Source organism: Protobothrops mucrosquamatus, unplaced genomic scaffold, assembly GCF_001527695.2.
Source record: "Protobothrops mucrosquamatus isolate PMUCROS unplaced genomic scaffold, P.Mucros_1.0 scaffold1690, whole genome shotgun sequence".
Classification (NCBI taxonomy): Eukaryota; Metazoa; Chordata; class Lepidosauria; order Squamata; family Viperidae; genus Protobothrops; species Protobothrops mucrosquamatus.
This window is the reverse complement of record NW_015387843.1, coordinates 138,279-157,634: the sequence shown is the minus strand read 5'-3', so window position 1 is coordinate 157,634 and position 19,356 is coordinate 138,279. Positions and strand designations below refer to the sequence as shown.

Here is a 19,356-nt window from a genome sequence, read left to right as displayed (position 1 = left end):
GAGCCAGCCTGGCTCAGCTTGGAAACCTCTCCCTTTCCCCTCAGCATGGCTGGCTGAGGAATTCTGGGAGTTGAAGTCCATGAGTCATAAAAAAGCCAAGGTTGCCTACCCCTGTCCTAGATACAACATATACATGGCTGACATAGCTGAATTGCACAGCCTTTAGCTCTGAACTTTTATTTTTTTTTTCCCCCTTCTTTCTTCAGCTTTGCTGCTCCTCTACGATGTCACAAACCGGGCATCCTTTGACAACATCCAGGTAAGTCTTGAGGACTCCAGATGGTTGATATTATTCAAAGATGCAGATGCCCAAAGACTGAATCCATGCAAAATGAATCCTGCAGCAGGGCAGGCAAAGGTTTTTGGCACGTCTCTTTTTCTGAATGAAGGTGAACATCTGTGTCCCAGGATAACGACCATCTGGGTCGCTCACCGGGACCAGAGATTTAGTCTTCTGGCTTTTGGTCTTGTGCTGAAGCCCATCCTCAGGGAACGTCTCTCTAGCAGAGTGTGTGCTTTGTATTCTGGGTGTGGGATTTATATGGTGCCTGTTGTATGTGGTTTTTTAGATGTTGATTGGGGTGTTGATGGCCAACTGTTAAGTCATTGGCTGTTGTTCCCTTGTGCTGCCAAGCCATAGGCTCCTGAGCACCTGATAAGCTGGTGGTAAATCAGCACTCCTGTTTACTGTCAAGGCGCCCGTTTCCCAGGCTTCAATCATTTCCCTGACTATTTTTGTACTGGCTGGGCCAACAGTCTTAGTAGCTGCTAACCCTAGTGAAGCTCCATTCCTGTTTGCATGCTGCTAACTGCTGGACAAGCGGACCCCTAAAGTTCATGTGCGGATGCATAAAAGGGCTTCTGCACAACTTAGAACATAGAATAATAACAGAGTTGGGAGGAACCTTGGAGATTTTCATCCAACCCCCTGCTTGAACAGGAGACCCTACCATTTCAGACAAATGGCTGTCCAGTGGAAATGTTTATTATTCTCTGACAGAACTGGCATGCTGGCTGGGGAATTCTGGGAGTTGAAGTCCACCTGTCTTAAGTTGACAAGGTTGAGAAACACTGTCCTACATCCTCTGCCTTTCTGCTTTCCCAAATGCTGCTTTCCCCTTAACTGAGGCCCATCCATCTGGAATGCTTGTTCATTTTGGGGAAATAAAATACTATGTTTGAAAAGGACTGGATCCATGAGTGATCCAGGGCTGGGACTTTCCTTCAGCTCGTGATTGGAAAGTGCAAAGGCAGGCAGGTGGTTCTAGGAGCTGTGGGTCCTCCTTGTTCGCAAAGGCTGTCTTGCTTTGCTGTCCACACTGAGCTGCAATGACAGCAGGTGTCCAGGTTTCGTGAGTCCTGGGCATCCTTGGGACAATCGTTGTCTTGATGCTGAGAACAGAGAGAGACCAGGTGGCCCATAACTTCCATCAGCCCTAGCAAACCTGGGTGGATGGTTGAAGTCTGGGAACCACCGGAAGGGACCACCCTTGCCTGTCCCTCCAGTGAAAGGTCACGAGAAGGGTTGCATCACCAGAGCTGATCTTTGTCTTCAGAAGTGTAAGTGATGGAGCTCTATCTCAAAGAGGGGAAAATGGGGATGCACCTTGTTAAGTCCAGAGAATAATGGCGCTTGAGACGAATCATCTCCAACAAATCTTTATTGCTTGCTTCCATCTACGAACAACCAGAGCAGAGGCACGCAGGCCTCTATTTATACCCTCTGATCCCCGGGCAAGTTCAACCAATCATGAGACGGGCTTTTCCCGCCTTGTGCATGCGCACAAGGCTGGCGCCGCTCAGTCTGGTCCCGGGCAGCTTCTGCAAATGCCCGGGACTCTTGCAACGTCCCGAGCCTGCATCTTGCAGGCTCAGGACACAACACACCTGTTGGTTAAAAAATAACTTCACACATCCCAGGAGTCAGCCAGGGCTTGAGAGTTGGATCCAGACATAACTACTGAGATCTGGGTCTGACGTGCCAGTTGTGATATAGGCTAGAGGTTGGAGTGCCTGGAAAAGGCAGGGGCTCCTTTGCATTCTGCCTCTCTGCATCCCGTCTCCTGACTTGCATTGGACCCAACAACCAGCCCCAGCTCTGACCTGTGGTGGGACTGCCTTGGGGGAGCAGCTCCACAGGGAAGCCGCTTGTCCAGGGCTCAGATAGACTTTTGTGACGTCTACAGCGATGATTCTCGTGCCCAGAGTCCGTTGGAGTTGGGTGGCTAATAAATTCAAATAAATAAACGGAACTCTCTCAGCACTTCAATGGTCATTGAGAAGCGTGCTCTTGTGCTGAGAGTTGCCTGAACCACTTCTCCCAAATGGGACTTTATGACCTTCTTCTTCTTGAACTTGGGGCTCAGCCCCTTTCCTCCCTCTGCCTCTTAGCGCTCCATAATATGCAGACCTTTTGCTGATCTTGTTCTCTGTCCTTTGGCATTGCCTGGCATCTCTGTCCGTGCAAAGTTAGATGTTTATCGAGTGGGCTGATAATTGCAGTGCTCTCTCTCCTCTGCAAATAGCAAATAAAGAATTAGACATCTGCCGGATTAAATACTTTCCGCTGCTGGTGAATACAAATTCACAACCTCCAGCCCAGCGGAGTTCATTCTCTCGCTTTGGGGTGCCTTTGTTTCCACTTGCTGGTTTATGTAATCCCCGAGGGCTGCTCTTCTCTCTCGGGGTGTCAGTCTTTGGGGGTCTCAACCTTTGTGCTGCTTCAGGAGGGAAGAACCAGGAGGAGCTGTTTTGAACACGTGCAGTGGAAGAAGATCCTGGCCTCGGATACTGAGGGCTGGAGGGGGTCCTTTGTGCAAAGTGAATGGCTGGTTTTATCTTATCTATGTTGTTATGGTTACAGTTCAGCCATTGGGAGGGAGGTGCGGGACTTGTTTTACACATAGACTCGGCTTTGGGGGGCAAAATTTAGCCAATCTTCCCATTCTCTGCTTGAACCAATTCTCAGTATTTGCTATTTATTTTTTCAATTAAGTCAGGCACAGAGGGATCCAGCTTAGGGATCTGCCTTAGTGATTTCTAAGGCAGGAAAGAAGGCAGAACCAAAAACTGGATCAGGTTTGTAGCTGGAGAAGGTCTGTGGATTTCCTGTTTTGGTATTTTTGGCACCCAAAGAGAAATGCGTCCTGTTTGGCCACAGAGCTTCACCTGCTTAAAATGCATCAACCTTTGAGATGTGTGTACCTCAACTCCGAGGATTCCCAGCCAACATGGTTATTGCTAAGAATTTTAGCAGTTGAAGGCCACACATCTCAACATTGCCCAGGTTGGGAAATGCTGTTTTGAGACAATGATGCGGCACAAAATGACCTGGTGTGAATGGAACAACTTGCTACGGTTTTCCCCTACCCCAGAAACTTCCTTGGCCAAGGAACTCTTTGCAGCCTGAAATTTACAAGCAGGGCTGCAGCGGATTCGGGCACATAGCCCAGCTAAGTAATCAAATGGTTGAAATTGTGTTTTCTTTTGTTTTTTAAAGTCCCGGAGGAATTACTCCTAAATGTAAGCCTGCGCTTGTTCCTCCTGTTCAGCTGTGCGTGGACACCATTTGCATCCTTATCAGCCTCTGCAGATTTCAGGCAGTAATTGTGCCCCAAACATCCCTTAGTGTCGTTTTCAGTGCTCAAGGCAGACAGATTCATAGGCACTGGCTCTGCTGCAAAGTGGCATTTAACCCAACCTTCACCTCTGTCCAGCTTTGGAGGAGGCTGCTGTTGTCTGCCTCCTGCAGCACAGACTCAGGGGTTGATGCCATTTCAGTTCCCCTAAGACTTGGAGCATTCTCCAGCCCCCTTTCCCAATGGCCCTCCCTGGGCCTCTTCAGCCATAATCTGGGTGAATTTGTGTGTGAGAGGTCTTAGGACTGCAATCACTTGCACGCTGAACACGAGACAGCTGGGTGCTGAGCTTCAGGAAGGGGCCGGTGCCATTGGATGCTGAATCAATAGCAACTTAATTTCCGGTGCATCAGACATTTCTGTTTTATTCTGCACACTCAACCTCATCTGGAATGCTGTTTACCAGTTTGAGGAATGGAGAAGTGGACAGTGGCAGTCCTCAGAAGATTGGGAAAAAGTCCTGCAGCCTGGAAGGGACCTTGGAGGTCTTCTAGTCCAACCCCCTGCTCTGGCAGGTAATCCTATACCGTTTCAGACAAATGGCCGTCCAGTCTCTTCTTAAAAACTTCCAGTGTTGGAGCATTCACTGCTTCTGGAGGCAGGTTGTTCCACTGGTTAATTGTTCTAACTGTCAGGAAGTCTCTCCTTAGTTCCAGGTTGCTTCTCTCCTTGATGAGTTTCCATCCGTTGCTTCTTGTCCTGCCTTCAGGTGCTTTGGAGAATAGCTTGACTCCCTCTTCTTTGGGGCAGCCCCTGAGATATTGGAACACTGCTATCCTGTCCCCCCTCGTCCTTCTCTTCGTTAAACTAGACATACCCAATTCCAGCAACCATTCCTCATATGTTTTAGCCTCCAGTCCCCTGATCATCTTTGTTGCTCTTCTCTGTACTCTTTCTAGAGTCTCAACATCTTTTTTACATCGTAGTGACCAAAACTGGATACCGTTTTTATAGCATTTATAGCATTTCAGATTCCTACAGAGGTACCATTAGAATGAGTCTGAGGGTTGAATGAGGGAAATGGGAATATCTGATTGGACCTTTCTTCTTCCCTCTGCCCGACCCTCCCCCCCCCTTTTTTTTTTACAAAGAGGAGAGCAGGATGGTGGTTAATGAGCTGGGGGGGACAGGATGGGGGGAGGCTGCTTCTAGCCATTCTGATTTCATGCTAATAAGCCAATTTAATAATAGTTTCATTTTCTGTAAAAAAAAATCTAAAGAAGTATTAGTAAACTCTGTTTGGGTTGGGACAGCCTCTTCAAATAGAAAAAAACAGCAATTTAATAGTGGTTTGTTGATGAAGCCATGGTTGGCTAGCACCAAACAACAGACTTACCAAAGTGAAGCAAAACTATGCAATGGTGTAGTGCAGGATCAGGAGTATTTGGGCTTGGGGCACCAGGTTGGCCCAGTGCCATGGTGCCTGCCTTGCAAGGTAATATCTTGGCTTTTTGATAATGCATTAAAGATCTGGTTGTGCTTTGGGCATTTGGACCAGGTTTTATTTATTTATTAAATTTATATGCTGTCCGAATCGCCAAGAGTCAGACACGACTAGATGGATAACCTCATCATATGCTGCCCATCTTGGAGTCATGCAGTTCTCTTAGGAGTATTAAGGGAGCCCTGTTGGTTGCTTGGATTTGTTGTTGTTTTTTTGCAGAGTGTATGATAGGATTGTTCTTTTGGACCTCTGGCACATGATGTATTGATTGCTAGTTGTTTTAAAGCTTTTTTAATTAATCGAGTTCTGTTGTTCTCTGATTTTGATTTCTTGCTTGCTCCCCAGACTCACAATAGCGTAATGGGCAGCTATGGAAATTGTTTACAGCAAATGAATCAATATATTTTAGAGAAAAAAAAGCTTATATCAAGAAATTTTTTCTGACACTACAACAAAGAGCTGCTCCAATACTCAGCGGCCATCCTCTGAGCAATTGATTGCCAATGTCCTTTTGAGATTGTGGTAACCAGAATTGAATGTAGTATTCCAGGGGGGGCTCTGATGAAGGCAGAAAAAATTCAGACAGTTTCTTCCTGTGATACATACTATTATGCTCATCTTATTACATCCCAAAGTAGCCCGTGCTTTTCCTTTTTAGCAGCTGGGTCACAGTCTTGGCCAGTGCTCAACATGTGATCTTCTTAGAACAGGGGTCTCCAAATTAGGCAACTTTAAGACTTGTGGACTTCAACTTCCAGAATTCCTCAGTCAGCATGATAGTCATCCCTCCTTTGAGATTGTTAATAAATTTCCTGGGGTATTTTGTCCAATGTGCACATGTTATATCTTCATCAGATATATTAGCTTAATACAAACTACCCCAAGAAACCTGGAAGCTTTGTGCGACAGAAGACTCAAAGAATGATGGCAAGCTGAAGATGGGAAGGAGAGGTTCCATCCCATGGTCCCTTCCCTCTGTCCATTCCTCAGAGTCTTGGGATGGCATATTCATGAAGCTGAGAGCCAGCAGGACCCCATTGTTGGCTGCAGAGAAACAGAGTGAACCCTTAAAGGTGTCTTCATATTTATATTGTGTGGTTTTTGCTACTTCCTAGAATCATAAGGCTGGAAGGGATCTTGGAGGTCTTCTAATATCTAATCCAACCCCCTCCCAAGACAGAAGTCCTTATTCCATCCTGGACAAATGCTTGTCCAATCTTTTCTTGAAAACCTCCAGTGATGGAGTGCCCAGAACTTTGGGAGGCAAGCTGTTCCATTGATGGTTCTCACTGTCAGGAAACTTCTCCTTAGTTCCATGTAGGATCTCTCTTTAACAAGCTTCCACCCTTTGCTTCCTGTCCTGCCCTCAGGTGCTATGGAGAATAAATTGATGCTCTCTTCCCTGTGACAGCCCTTCAGGTATTGGAAGACAGCTATCAGGTCTCCCCTAAGCCTTCTCTTTGTTAAACTTGACATATCTACTTCCCTCAGCACTTCATGGTATGGCTTAGCCTCCAGCCCCTTAATAACCTTACTGCTTTTCTCTGCACTCTTTCTAGTCTCAATATCTTTTTTTTGTATTGTGGTGACCAGAATTGGATACAATACAATACAGATAGTCCTATTAAATTTACCAGTCTGAGGCTATCTGACTTATTAACAAACTAATTAAGGAGTTTGATGATGCTCGATTCTGATACTTGATCTTTGATATTATTCTTCTCTCCCAAACTGTCTGTAATAAACGTTTAAGTCTTGATATAGATTCTGGTTCCACAGCAATTTCCTAGATTCTGCAGTCCTGCACAACTTTGCCTTCCCTACACAGGTGGGAGAGGTTGGAGCCAGTTTTTAAATACTTAAAAAAAAATAACCCTTCAGCTCACCCTTTGTAACTTCAAGAACCCCCACCGCTCTATCTGGTTTCTTCTGTGGTATTGGAGATGAACTGGCATTAGACTTTTTCTCATCTTACCTGCTAAATATTCTTAAAGATGCTGATTTGGTGGGAATAAAAGTGGTATGAATCTCGCCCCCTCCTTAGATTGTGTGTTTTGATTTTGGAAACTTGGGTAGCAACTCATTCATCTACAGTTTTCACATGCTGGCATCTCAAGCCTTGAATGGCTACCATTTCTAAGCATTATTTAGCTTTCAAGGAAGTTCAGGCAGAGCAACAGTTCCCAAAGAACATCTGGATCTTGGCAAGATTTCCTGCAAACAAGTTAACTGCCCTCATCGCCCTCGTTGCTGGATGGTTATTTGGCCTTGACTAGATTCCTTGTGGCGAGATGAGAGGCAAACAAATTTAAAATGAATGGAAGGAAGGAAGGAAGGAGAGAGAGAAAGAGGAAGGAAGGAAGGAAGGAAGGAAGGAAGGAAAGAAAGAAGAGAGAGAGAGAGAGAGAGAGAGAGAGAGAGAGAGAGAAAGAAAGAAGGAAAGAAAGAAAGAAAGAAAGAAAGAAAGAAAGAAAGAAAGAAAGAAAGAAAGAAAGAAAGAAAGAAAGAAATTTATTGGCCCTGTTCAGAGATTCAGCTTGAAAGGGCCACGAAAATGTACCTGTCTGGCATTGTTTTCTCATGGAATGGTTCTTTAGCTCTTAGGATCCTCTGCCCACTTCCATCTTGGGACGAGGTGAGATTCAGGCCAGATTGTATTTGGAATCCTGGCACTGGAAAGGCAGATTCATTGGAAGAGATGCCCAACCAAGAAAGATATTGGGGAGTAAAAGGTGTCCATGCCCCCCGTCTTCTTCAATAAACCCTTTTCAATACCTACAGAAGCTCAGGTCTTCTCACTGTCCTCTGTACCTGCCACTTCTGCAGAGACAGGAAAAGGAAGCCACACTTGGCAAACAGAGGTTAACAGGAAACCTGTCTCCCCCACCTGAAACCATCAGACACTCTTCTGGGACACGGGGGAAATGGGGGGGGGAGAACACCAGTGATGGGATAAACTTACGCCTCCTCTTCCCCTCTACCCCCGAACCTGGAAGACTGGGTCTATTGAAAATGAGAAACCTGACATAGAAATTCCCTCATTGTCTGCCAGTTGTTGGGACAGATTCCCTCTCCCTCCCCTGGAAAGGGGGCAGTGTTAGATTGGAGAAAGAGCACCTGAACAAGGTCACAGGGTTGGATGCCATCCCCAGCATGAGACACCCTCTGCGATTACCTGGGTTGGGACACAGAAGATGGAAATTCTACTTCCCAGGGGGATTCTTCAGCCTCAGCAGAAACACAGAAGCCATGGAAAATTACCATGTCCTTCCAGGACAGACAACTGGGGAAAACAAGGGAGAAACAACAGCTTCTGGAAAGAGAGCCTGTGGAAAGCAGCAGCAGGAGGAGGAGGAGATGGTGATATGGTAGGAGAGCTAGTTCTACCAAGGTGAAGAACCAAGGACAGGAATAAGGGACAGGCACGACTGTACGACTTTACAAAGGGTTCCACCCAACTGTGAACCCACCAGTTTGTTCCATTCTTCACCATTCAGTCAGAACTGAAGAAGCTTCTTGGATGAGAAGCAAAACATCTTCAAGCAAAACAAGAAAGTCCAGTTGCCTTTTGAAAAAAAGCACCTTTGGGACAACCATGACCTGGAGGACTGAGGATCTCCGTAGACATTTAGCTATGCATTTTAGGATGAACACCTTTCGAATGGTGTGAAGAGATTTCCAGGAAAAAAAATACAGACTACAGGATTCAGGTGACCCTGAGGACGTACCGTAGGTGAACCTCCAGGTGGCCTCAATGACTCTCAGAAAGAGCGCTAACAACCAGAGGACTGCAAGGAATACAAATCCTTGCATTCTCCACCATTCACTGAGAACTGAAGAAGCTTCTTGGATGACAAAACAAGAAAGTCCAGGTGCCTTTTGAAAGAAAGCACTTTTGGGACAACCATGACCTGGAGGACTGAGAATCTCCGTAGACCTTCAGTTTGTTGCACTGTGTGAGCTGGAAAAAGAAATTAAACCTTGATGTTATAATGACAGGTTGTATTCATCTTACTAGAATCCTCCCTTAGTAGCTTTCTGGGTATCTGTGTCCTTGTATCCTTGTCAGCACCAGAACCAATTCTAATGTCAGCAGACACCTGGCAGTTCCTGGTCCTTTCTGATGAGGACAAACACTTAGCACCAATAACAAAGACAATGCTTCCCCACCCCCCAAAAAAAATCCTTACAAATTGTTCTATCCCAGCCTATGGCCGTCCTTGTTAAAGGCAGAAAGATAAAACCCCTGTTGAGAAAATAGGCTGGAGACTCAAAAGAAAACAAACCCCTTTTAATATGGGTAACAAACCTGCCAAATAGTCCAGAAACAAAAGCAGCAAAACTCAATCCAAATGGAGGAAATTGTCCACACGAAACACGATGCAAAACAGAAAAGTAGTCACCGGCAATACTAACAGAACATGATCCCATAAAGTACTTTGCAACGCTTGCCTTCAGCAACCAGCACTACCCACACCTTCCCTTTTTATAAAGCAGTCCCAAGGCATTGCCTCTCAGTGCCTTCTCCTCCTCCCCTGGAGTTGTCGTATTGACTGCTGCTGATGTGCTCTTACTAATTGCAGGCGTCTACGAGCATCAATCATCATGTCCATCAGGTGTGAATCCTCCAAGTCTGACTCATTCTCCCCACAAAGCTGAGTTTCATCCGTAACACGACTGGAGGGCCCAGGCTCTTCATCAGACCGTGAGTCTTGTAATTCATCAGAGCCTCCCTCTGACCCTGATGGCCCTCCAAATGCCTCCTCCACCTCCTCCTCAGATTCCCCAGACTCAGCTGTTGGGAACACAGGCTGGCATGGAATCACAACACAAATGGTCTGTAGTTCCAGAGCAAAATCTGGCCCTTTTTGGCCAGTTAAAACCAGAAATATTTAATCTGGTCTTTACCTTTCACCTTCTTTTACATTCATACATTCATCTGTCTTGCTCTTGCTGTTTGGATTGGCTTTTTAATCTCTCAAACTCATTAAGGTTTATCCCATGTCATCAAATGGGTGCTGAAACAGAAAATGAAGGTTAAAAAGTGGCACTGAGGATGGGAACTCACGCTCTGCCTTCCCTCTAGTATCGAGAGCTGCAGAAATGACTTGCTTTTTAAGCCGACTGATTGAAAAATGTCTGTTTTATGACTGACCAGGCCACCCTGGACTGGGAGTGGAATTTGGTCAAGTCTTGTTCTCTCTCCTGTTGGAGGAAACCCCCACCTCAAAATTCAAATATGCTCATTTACCCAGAATGAGCAGAAGAGGATTTTTTAAAAAAATAAATAAATGTAATGCTGAACAACAAACAAAAGCCCAAGCATAAAAGCCGTGTTCTTCCCGTCTGAGTACTAATTAAATCTGCTTCTTTAATTCTTCCATTGTTCAATATATTTCAGTTAAATAAATGTCCTTCTGTTCCCTTAATAAGGGAGCATTAGGGCCATTTAAGTTGATGTCCTGGCTTTTTTTCTGCCAGATACAATGCTTTTTGAAAACCTGTTATAACTGCTCCCACATGGCAACTATTTGGTGAGCTTTTAAATTGTGAATAATCTTTCATTTTCATTTTTCTTGCACCAATCTCTGTCACTCCCAATTATCTGCTTTTCTTTCTCCCGTGTTTTTTTCCTGTCAAGTGGTCGTGTCATACTTCTGTGGCCCACGGATAGCTGGAGCTTCACTCCAGACCAATTTTCCCCTTCTGGAACAGCATCCTACCGTAGACCCAGGTTTTGTCTTGCCTGTTCCGTGGGAAAGGAGCCAGAGCGCCACGGGGCGGCTGCTCTGTCCTTTAATGAGGCAGCTGGGTTATATATAGTGCAGTAAAAAGAAATCTATTTTTGAGATAAATATTTGAGTAAAAGGGTTTTTTTTAAATCAATCAATCAATCAATCAATCAATCAATCCTATAATCTCTTTCCACTGAAAAGAGGTTTTATTTTTTTCCTCCCCGTATCATAAAATTTATGTCTGTGGAGATTCTCAGTCCTCCAGGACACGGTTGTCCCAAAGGTGCTTTTTTCAAAATGCAACTGGACTTTGTTTTTCCTTGAAGACGTTTCGCTCCTCTTCCAAGAAGCTTCTTCAGTTCTGACTGAATGGTGAAGAATGGAACAAGAAGCCTCTTGAATTGAAGTTCACAGGTCTTAAAGTTGCCACGGTTGGAGACCCCTGTTTTAAAGGACGGGGAAGGGGCTGGGAGCCTAGCAAGCAGCAAGAGAAGTATGTGGAGACACATTTGCTCCAAACTCACTGGGCTGGAGAAAAAGTTGGGCGTTTCCATTCAAAACGCCCAGTAACAGCTTTGTTATCTCTTGTGTAGTTCCTCATAGTATTTTGTATAAGTTAATGCAGGAAAGAAGGTTTGGGATGAGCTCTGTGCAATCTACCAGCCAGGCAAGCATGCAAAATATTCGGAATTCTTTAAAGGGCAATCTAAATGCAAATAGTCTGAGATACTGAGAAGTAAAACTTCCTGTGACATTGCCCAGTCTTGTCATATGCTAAATGTTTTAATATTTACTCAGTGCTGGTATCAGAGCATTCAGCACTTAGTTTTGAAAACAATCCCAAACTAAACCAGCAAATTGGGATGTGGAAGAGGGGGTGTTATGGGCTCCCATTGCCCCAGGCAAGGGAACAGAGGGGAGGGGGTCTTGTAGACCTCCCTTAAATGCTGCCTGCAGTCTGGCTGGAGCTGCTTTAGGCTGGGCAGCTCTGGGGGGCTCAGCCAAAGTTAAGGAAGGACTGTTCTGCTGCAGCTCTTCGGGGATCCACTTGCAAACTTTTGCAAATCACAATTATAGTCTTTAGCCTGATCTCTGCTGATGCAGCCCTTGGCCCCAGCAGAGCCCCCCAGCACTGATGCCACTACGGCCCAGCTACAACCCTACCCTCACTTCCCAACTCTCACAATTTCCACACGGCTGAAATGGGTGCATTCATCTTGCCTGGTTTTTGAAGACCAAATATGGCTCTTTTAGGCTCGTGCCTCGGCATGCATATTTTGCAATGAGACAACACCTCTTTTTTTATAGTTAGCATAACAAAGAAACATCTAAGAGGAAAGTTGATTGGACAGGACAATAGTACCCTCCCCTTTGCATAGGAAATCAGTTTCATGTGGTCAAGCATGTTACCTATTTGCATCCCATAGTATCACACATGTTCATTAAAATGAGGTCTGACATCAGAAGAGGCATAAATTGTAAGGAAAAAGGTTGTTTAGAGTTCATTAAAGAGATAAAGCAGACCCCAATTTGTACTAACAAACATTTTCTTACTTTTTTAATAAATAATTTATTAATTTTCTATTTTTACAAACAAGTGCATAATAGACAACGTGTTGATTGGGTCCATTAATAATTCCATGATACATATAAGCTTCTTCAAACTAAATCTAATAAATACATCCTCTCTTCTTCCAGTAATAAACATTTTTCCACATTAAGCATATACAATTCTTATGGCTATTAATAGATATACAGTTGAATAATAATAATAATATCAATGATATCGGTTTAAAATAGCTTTTCCAAGCAAAACATATCTTAATTGCATTTGCACTCAATATCCATTTATTCAGTCAGTATCCTATTTTCGCTTTTTTTTCAGTTTTAATTTCCCATCCATATTCAAAATATCCCAATTATTTATGGTTTCAAAACAAGTTATATTTGGGTAACCAAAGCTTCCCTTATTCAAACTTGTTAGCATTTTCTTATTTCCCTTTTCATGCCAAGATATGATATTCTGATTCCCAATCTTCTATCTAGTTATAATAATATTTCTATTTCTAGCAATCTATTCTTAACATCCAATAGGTCAAGGCCTCTGTTTTCTTACTCTAGCTTTCTTCCTTTGCCAACTAACTTTCCAAGTCAGTGTATTTGGATCATCAAATAATTCTTCCTCTATTTATATATATATTATTTGGAGCAAAAGAAAAAAAAATAAAGTATTTTTGGAAGAGCTAGCCCATTGATATTCATTAAACAGCCTCCCTCCTTCTCCAATTCCCCACAGTTCTGGTACCAGTTCTATCTTCCATTCCATCGGCTTTCCTTCCTTATTCTCCAGTATGCTCTGAAATCTTGGTTGATAAAATGTCTTTTCCATTTCCAATATTATCATTATGTCTTCTAATTCTTCATTTGTCTGAGTCTGGCCGGTAGTTTTTTCTTTTGGGTCCTCCATCTTTGAGTCAGCTTTCTCTAGTTTTCCTATTTTCTGGGTTGCTAGTTCCTTCTCTGTGGTTATTTCCTGAGTTTGTAGATTTAAATTAAAAAATTGTTCTTTTATCTCCTGTGTTGTTTTTAATCTCATCACGAGCTAAGGCAATTGTTTCTTGTATTAATTTCAACATGGAGAGAATTTCTTTCTGTGATTCATTAGTATTTCCTTGGTGGTATGTCAAACTGAGGCTTCTGGAGACAGACGTTAAGGATGGTTTTTCTCATTTAGAGCTAAATATGGAACATCCATTTTATTTTTTGTAATAGCCTTTATAGAAATCTGTTCAAAAACTTAGGAAGTTTCAGTTAATTATTATTGAAGCTTCAGATTATCCAACTAACTTATCAATCCTTTTTTAAACCTCCCCTAAGCAAATATAAGTGAAATTCATCTTTTTCTGTCCAATGAGAATATATCCTTTCTGTCCAGGGAGAAGAAAGAACCATTAAAAGTTGTTTATCAGTCAAGATTTATAATCCAAAATGTTCCATCATATCAGGCAATAGTGTATATTTCTTCTACAGGAAAATAGTTCCACAATACAGTTCTGAAAGTCAGTATTTGTATTCGTAGTTCAGACAGGCCAATTTTAGATAAGCAGCCCCCAAGCCTTTTCTTTCTCAGCTACAATCTTCAAAATAAAAGCTTCCAAGGCCAGCCAGAATCTTATCTAAATCTGGGCTTCGATCCAGGTTTCTTTTAGGCATAATAAGTTGTAGTGCTGTAAATTCACCATTAGATGTAATTGATGCCATTTTCCAGTTTTTTTTAATCCAAAACTTTTATTGCAGACTTTTCAAGTCTCTCTCTTTAAAAAAAAAAAAAAAAAAGGTCTTAAAAGCACCTTTAGTCCCCAAATTTCCAAGCCATATATATAAATTCCAACTTAGTCTTGTAGTTTTCTCCATTTTCCCCAAGTAATTAAATCGCCACTTTTCTTTTCCTGAGGGAATGGGGCAGAAATTCCCCTTCCATCTCTCATCGGGGTGTGTGTGCTTTGGGCAGTTTTTCAGGAAGAGTCTTAAAATCATAAAGAGAGGATCAGGTCTCACACAGTTTCATCCATGTTGCTGTAATGCTGTTTGTTAGTGCTTATTGTCTTCCATTGTCAACAGCTTAGGACTGGCTATGCGAATGTAGCCAGTCTTTCCCCTGCTAGTTTTGAGGGCTTCCTCAGATCAAATCGGAGGGCTTCTGTGCCCCCGTGATCAACAAGGGTCCCCTCCTTGCTTGTCACTTCTACAGGATGACTTTCTACCCTTTCCAGGGTCCCCCAGTGGGGTGAAATTGAACGTGAAAGATGGAGCCCCATCTTCCTGCGTCTGCTCTGCCACGACGTCAAAACCAGAAGCCCTAACAAACTTTTTCTTATCTTCAGATAATCTTCAGCCTGTTTATCTCTTCAATTTAGGAATGTTAAAAGCTATTCCTAAATTCCTCTCCGTATTGTACCTGAACAGAGAAAATAATCAATCTGAAGATTTATCTTTTCAGTTTAGGAATGTTAAAAGCTATCTAATCAATCCATACAACTATCCTACATTCCAATCTGTAATGAACCAACAATTATTTTACAAGAGAGAAAATACATCAAATTAAAATACAAAATAACTGTGTTAGTTAATCAATTACAAAATCCATGTCATGTGCCCCTCATTTTTGTGCTCTCCAAAAACTGGGTTTTGGTTGTGACCTTTGTTTTCCTGGAAGGGGAATTGTCCTGGAGGTGCTTCTTTGGTGCCTATTTTATTAGTAGAGGATTTGTCTGACTTTGTGATGTTTTTGCAGCCAGCTAAGGGCAAGGGCAGTCGGATTGTGGGTTAAATGTACAGTAGTAACCATGGCCAGTCGCCTGCAGTGCAGTTTGGAGCTGGCTACTTTCTTTGTCTCTAGGAGTTTAGCAGTTTTTTCTTTGCTAGGAGCTGTGAGAAGTTTTATATCGAAATATATTTTATTGTTTCTACTGTTTCCATCTTCCCTTAAAATGTTAACAGAATCCACAATGGTCTCAGAATCAGCGTCTCCACTAAATAACTGACAGTCAAGCTGAAAGTAAATTAATCAAGTAAAAATAGCAAACTGGGAGGGGGGGAATCCTTTACCCAAACTTCCTTAAACCTCCAAATAGGTTACCCAGACCTAATCCACATATCAAAGGAGAAGGTCTGCAAACACAAATACAGTTAAATTAGGTTTCCCAGAGGAACATGTTCACAAGAATTCACACTTACATATAGACACACACACACATACACACACACACACACACACATGCCCAAGTGTCACCCTAGGATCAGCATGTAGTAAGACACTTCCACATCCCAGACAAGCTCCCCCCCACTGCACCCCACTTCTCTGCAGCTGCCCCCAAAGACGAACTCCTTGCTTTTAGGAACAAATACTTCTTCTTTCCTCACAGCTGTCTGGATCTCGTTTTTATTTATTCTTGCACAGCCCTGTCTCAAGTTGGAACCCCAAATTATTCTTCTAACAGACAGAACCAGAGACTTTTGAGTGAGCCTCTTTGGTAAAGTTCTAATGTAGGAAATAACATTGTCTGTCTATTTTCCCATATACTGGGTTGATTTATGACGAATGGATGGAAAAATGTGTGTTGGGGGGGGGAAGATGAATGCAAAAGCTTTGTTTGTTTTCAGGAGCCCAGTTACAGGTGCCAGCAGGAGGGTGGCCTGTTGAAGGAGGCTGCCCTTTTCCTACCTTTTAAGCCGGGAATTAGCCTCCCTGGAGTCCCATCTGAACTGGCGTATATTGCAAAAAGCAATTTGTTGAAATGTTTAGCAGACATGTAGCTGCCTTGTTTGCGAGGGGGCTGCCAGCAGATGGATGCTCACCGGAGAGCCTCAGTGAGTCTAGGGAGGGCCATTTGAGTCGGGTTGCGTTTCAATCAGGCTACAGGTCTACTGAGGTGGCCCTCGGAGAGGGGTGCTGGGAGTGACATGCAGGGGCACTGGGTCTGTGGCTGGCAGCCTGGCACACTTACGTTGGAGGCAGCAATCTAGGTGAAAATTGTTCCTATACAGATAGTCCTCAACTTGCAACAGTTCATATAGGGACCGTTCAAAGTTACAACTGCTTTGAAAAAAGGGAGTTATGACCCTGTTTCACGCGTATGACCATTGCAGCATCCCCATGGTCACGTGATTTATATTCTGATGTTTGACAACTGACTCACATTTAGGACACTTGCAGTGTCCCGGGGTCATGCGATCACTTTTTTGGACCTTCTGACAAGCAAAGTCAGTAGGGAAGCCAGATTCACTTAACAACCATGTTACTAATTTTAACAACTGCAGTGATTCAGTTAACAAATGTGACAAGAAAAGTGGTAAAATGGGGCAAAACTCACTTAACAAATTTCTCACTTAGCAACATACATTTTGGACTCAATTGTGGTTGACTATCTATATATGGGGGGAAGGAGAGAGGAGGGAGGCAGAACTTATGTGTGTGTCTGTGTCTGTGTGTCTACATAATGTCTGCTTCTATGTGAGCCATGGTGGCAAAGTAGTTAGAATGCAGTACTGCAGGCTAACTCTGCCCACTGCCAGCAGTTCGATCCTGACTGGCTCAAAGTTGGCTCAGCCTTCCATCCTCCCGAAGTCAGTAAAATGAGGACCCAGATTGTTGGATGCAATATGAAAATAATGCTTTGTCGTTGTAAATGGCTCAGGAAGTGCTGTAAAGCACTATGAAGTCTAAGTGCTATTGCTATCTTGGGCCAAGCGAGAGATTCACAAACATCCTTCGGCCTGTGACAATTACAGTTGAGATTCCCAACAGCAACTATATTTTGGCTAGTTGACTTTCCTCACAAGTCAAAAACAGCAATGTTGCTGCTGAGCTCCAGTTGCCAGGATGCTCCTGAACAAAGGGAAATGCCTCCCATTTCTCTACCAAGCAACTCTGGATAGCTTATAATATTTTTCAGTTGATTAGATTTTTACCCTGACTATTACTTTATAAATAACTGAAAGTGGCGATCATACACAATACTCCTTCCTCTTCCTATTTTCTCCTCAACAATAATTCTGTGAAGTGAGTTGGACTGAGAGAGAGGGAACGGCCCAAAGTCGCTCAGCCAGCTTTTACAAGAGACGCAAAGTCACCCAGCCAAATTTTGTCCCTAAGGCAGGACTAGAACTGACAGTCTCCTGGTTTCTAGGCTAGCACCTTAACCACTACACCAAACTGGCTCTCAATACCACAAGTAACAGAATAAAACAATTATAGGATTAAAATTATAAAACAAATTGCTTGCTATAGGACTGGAGATATTGAAAATTAAAGGCAGCTCCATGCTGGAATGAGGCAGATGCTCGAGAAGTCGCTGTGGGATAGTTTCGCAGCTGGCACACCTTCCTCCTGGCCAAGATTGATGATGAGGCGTGGCTTATTGCCAACATGGCTTCTCCTGGGCCATCAGATGCCCCTGGTTTGATCTTGACACTTTGACACTCCAAATGTCTGCCTCTGCTTCTTCTGGAGATCATTTTCCTTCTCTTTCTTTCCAATCCGTTCTGTATTGGGGGAAGATGCGAGGGAGGAAGTTAACAATGGAGCCATAATTGCTCCCAGTCTTGTAGTATATTACATAGAAATTAAATTGCAAATGCAACTAATGCCCTCTAATTACAGTCATTATTACACAGAGGAAATAAGACGGCTCTGCTTAGCAGTTGGCAGTAGCTCTTTTTTGTTGGATTAAGTCTCCTTGCTTTGCCTGCTGGCTGCACGGAGGAGGAAAGGGACGGCAATAAAAGTTCGCAGTTAACCTCAGCAACTTTAACATGTGTAGACTTCAACTCCCAGAATTCCCCAGCCGAGAGGTGGATGGACAAATCACAGTCCACAGATCTTTGTATCATTTCTTTGCATTGGTGTTTCTCTCAACCTTGGCAACTCGAAGGTGTGTGAACTTCAGTTTCCAGAGGGGAATTCTGGGAGTTGAAGTCCGCACCCCTTCAAGTTGCAAGGTTGAAAGACAGCGCATACTTGCTCCTAAAAATGTACGGTATACATTGGGAACAAATGTGCTGGCTGTATGGCCATGTGCTCACTTGGTGGACTCTCCTTTAAGGAAGCAAAACAAGCTTTGAGATTTGCGTTTTCATTTATTTTTATTTATATCCCATCGCCATTCCACTCCCAAGATGAGTAATAGCAATAGAATGTGCAGTTCTAATTCAATAAAATTCAGGAAGAACACAGCAAAACATAACTCTGTCACATTGAGGGCTGGAAAGCTCTATTTGTACATTTTTCTAAGGGATTAAGAGACACAGATGCAAAAGTATGTTTATGGGTATTATTGTCCTCCCCTTGAGTGAAAAGCTCAGTTCATTCACATTTTGACACCCCCAGATATGACCCCTCCAGTGAAAGTTTCTGTCTGGGTTCTGGGGTTGGCTGGGGTATCTCAAAACACCTGCTAAATCTGGGGGGGACTTGATAAATCTTACTCTGCCAATACTACAATTGTAGTATTCTGTGATACTACAATAGTGTTGAGCCCTAAGTTCGCACATAGTTTTATAACTTTGAACAAGACATGAGTAGTCCATCAAATTTGACCTCACTACCGGTTTCACAAGAATAACATTGTTTCATCTATGCCACACGGGAGTCACTAATTGTTGCAGGAACCGTCTTTCACTGCATCTTTTCCAAGATCACAGAATGCTTAACAATCTCCAAATTGAGATCACCTGAAATGTTAGTATCACTTTATATTGTTTTGGTAAGACGACACTTGCAATATTACATCCAGTTTTGGTCGCCACAATATAGAAAACATGTTGAGATTTTATAAAGAGTGCAAAGAGGAACAACAAGGATGATTAGAGGCTGGAGGCTAAAACATATGAAGAACAGTTATAGGAATTGGGTATGTCTAATCTAATGAAAAGAAGGACTTGGGGAGACATGATAGCAGTATTCCAGAATTTGAGGGGCTGCCACAAAGAAGAGGGAGTCAAACTATTCTCCAAAGCACCAAAAGGCAAGATGAGAAAC

The 19,356-nt window shown here is 43.2% G+C and overlaps 1 protein-coding gene across 1 annotated transcript in view; it reads left to right on the top strand.

Annotated features, from left to right (window-relative positions):
* Window positions 1–19,356, top strand: part of RAB26 (RAB26, member RAS oncogene family) — a gene marked incomplete at its 5' end in the record, with an annotated part of 57,430 nt that overhangs the window by 23,772 nt on the left and 14,302 nt on the right. Inside the window, one exon of the mRNA XM_015822834.1 lies at window positions 207–259. Within this exon, the coding sequence (XP_015678320.1) occupies window positions 207–259 (53 nt within the window). The remainder of the gene's footprint in view (window positions 1–206; window positions 260–19,356) is intronic.